Source organism: Aplysia californica, unplaced genomic scaffold (genome assembly GCF_000002075.1).
Source record: "Aplysia californica isolate F4 #8 unplaced genomic scaffold, AplCal3.0 scaffold00906, whole genome shotgun sequence".
Taxonomy (NCBI): Eukaryota; Metazoa; Mollusca; class Gastropoda; order Aplysiida; family Aplysiidae; genus Aplysia; species Aplysia californica.
In genome coordinates, this window is record NW_004798176.1 from 266,691 (window position 1) to 268,282 (window position 1,592).

General features: G+C 43.2%; 1 protein-coding gene across 1 annotated transcript in view; it reads right to left on the bottom strand.

The window, feature by feature from the left end:
• LOC101853979 overlaps positions 1–645 on the bottom strand; it is a gene marked incomplete at its 5' end in the record, with an annotated part of 10,295 nt that extends 9,650 nt beyond the window's left edge. Inside the window, 1 exon segment of the mRNA XM_005110533.3 lies at positions 67–645. Coding sequence (XP_005110590.1) covers positions 67–593 — 527 coding nt within the window.
• Between the last annotated feature and the right edge of the window lie 947 nt (positions 646–1,592).

The following is a 1,592-nucleotide window of genomic DNA, read 5'->3' on the forward strand; positions in this document are numbered from 1 at the left end:
ACAGACAGACAGACAGACAGACAGACAGACAGACAGACAGACAGACAGACAGACATTTCTACTTACTTGTAGTCCGCGTGTTGTTTTTCCGGCTTATCAAACTTTGTGAGTTTTTTCAACATTTTCAGCGGATTTTTCGATGAAGACTTTTGACTACCATCACTAGAACCGGCTTTGGACTTGACACTGAGACTCGACTTTCCGGTACTATCCACCGACTGTTTGCGGTCCGACTTTTTAGAGTCGCCGTTGGAGACTGGTGATTTGTCCGACGAGTGAGATTGCTGCTTATGTTTTGTTTTTCTCTCAGACGTCGGGCTGTGGTCGTCATCCAGGTTATCGTCTGTATCTCTGAGACTGCTCGAGGTGGAGACCGAGTCCGAGTCTTTGTTGAGACTGTCAGACGTGTCGCTGCTCACTTCTATATTTAGATCTCTATCTGGGTCAATGTTGACGTCACTGTCTAGACGGGAGACGATCTGCTGAAGGTCAGGGTCGTCGTGGAGAGCGCTCTGAATGGCGTCCTCGGTGGAGTTGCAGACGACAGGGATTTCTCTTCCGGTGGCCTCGTTTCCGGAAGCTACCGCCGCCATCTTGGTTTGGTTTGGCTGACCTCTTCAGCGTGCAGAAGCTGTTCTTTACGTTCTGTGGGTCAGAAACAGAAACAATGCTATCGCTATAGCTATGTGTGGTGTGCTGTCTATTTAGTTTTAGTAAGAGTTTTACGGCACTTGCAACACATTAAGGTCATATAAGTGCCGAAGATTAGAGGTGTTACAAGAGAGTAACAAACGCAAAAAGAAGGAGGAGAGATAAGGACGATAGATGTCCGATAGGAAAGAAGAAGCAAACCACACCAGAGCACCCGCCAACCACCCACGTGCTGTCTATGATAGGGCAATAGGTCCAGGGAGAGATGAGATAAAGGGGGACAGAAACATTTATAAAATACAATATAACCTTGTGACAGGCGATAAAACAAACAAGCGAACGTCGTCTGCTTCTACAATCAACACCGTACGGTAACAGACTCAGAGGCTATGAAAGAAAAGGCTAAAGTAAGTTACCTCTTCTCATTTACGTTAGAGTGATAGAAAACACTTTATAAAATATATGTACACCGGAGGTTCCCACTCACCAACTAGCTCTGTGTGCTTTACAATCTATATGTGAGGCAGCGTGGTGGAATCAGGCTCTCGTCAATTTTTGGGCCTTATAAGTTATTGATATCATCTTAAAGCTTGTTCTCTAGTCTTTATTTGGATGAAAAAAATAGCCATTTTTCTTGCATACAAGTCGAGATATTTGCGAAAGAAGGAGGTGGGGGTCACCTGTTTTCAGAGGTAAAATTAGTGAGAACATGGCCGCCAAAGGTTAGTTATTTCCTTAGCTTAAGAGTCCGTGGTAACTAAAAATGTACATTTTTTGTGCCTTCAATCAACGTTTTTCAGAAAAAAATCCTACTAGAAATGAGTTCTTTAATGCTCATGAAAGGTGTTGAGCCAAAAAACAAAAATTTTATAAAAATTCACAAACTGCGGAAAAATGCAAAGTTTCTTCACTTTGATTATTTGGACGAGAGCCTGATTCCA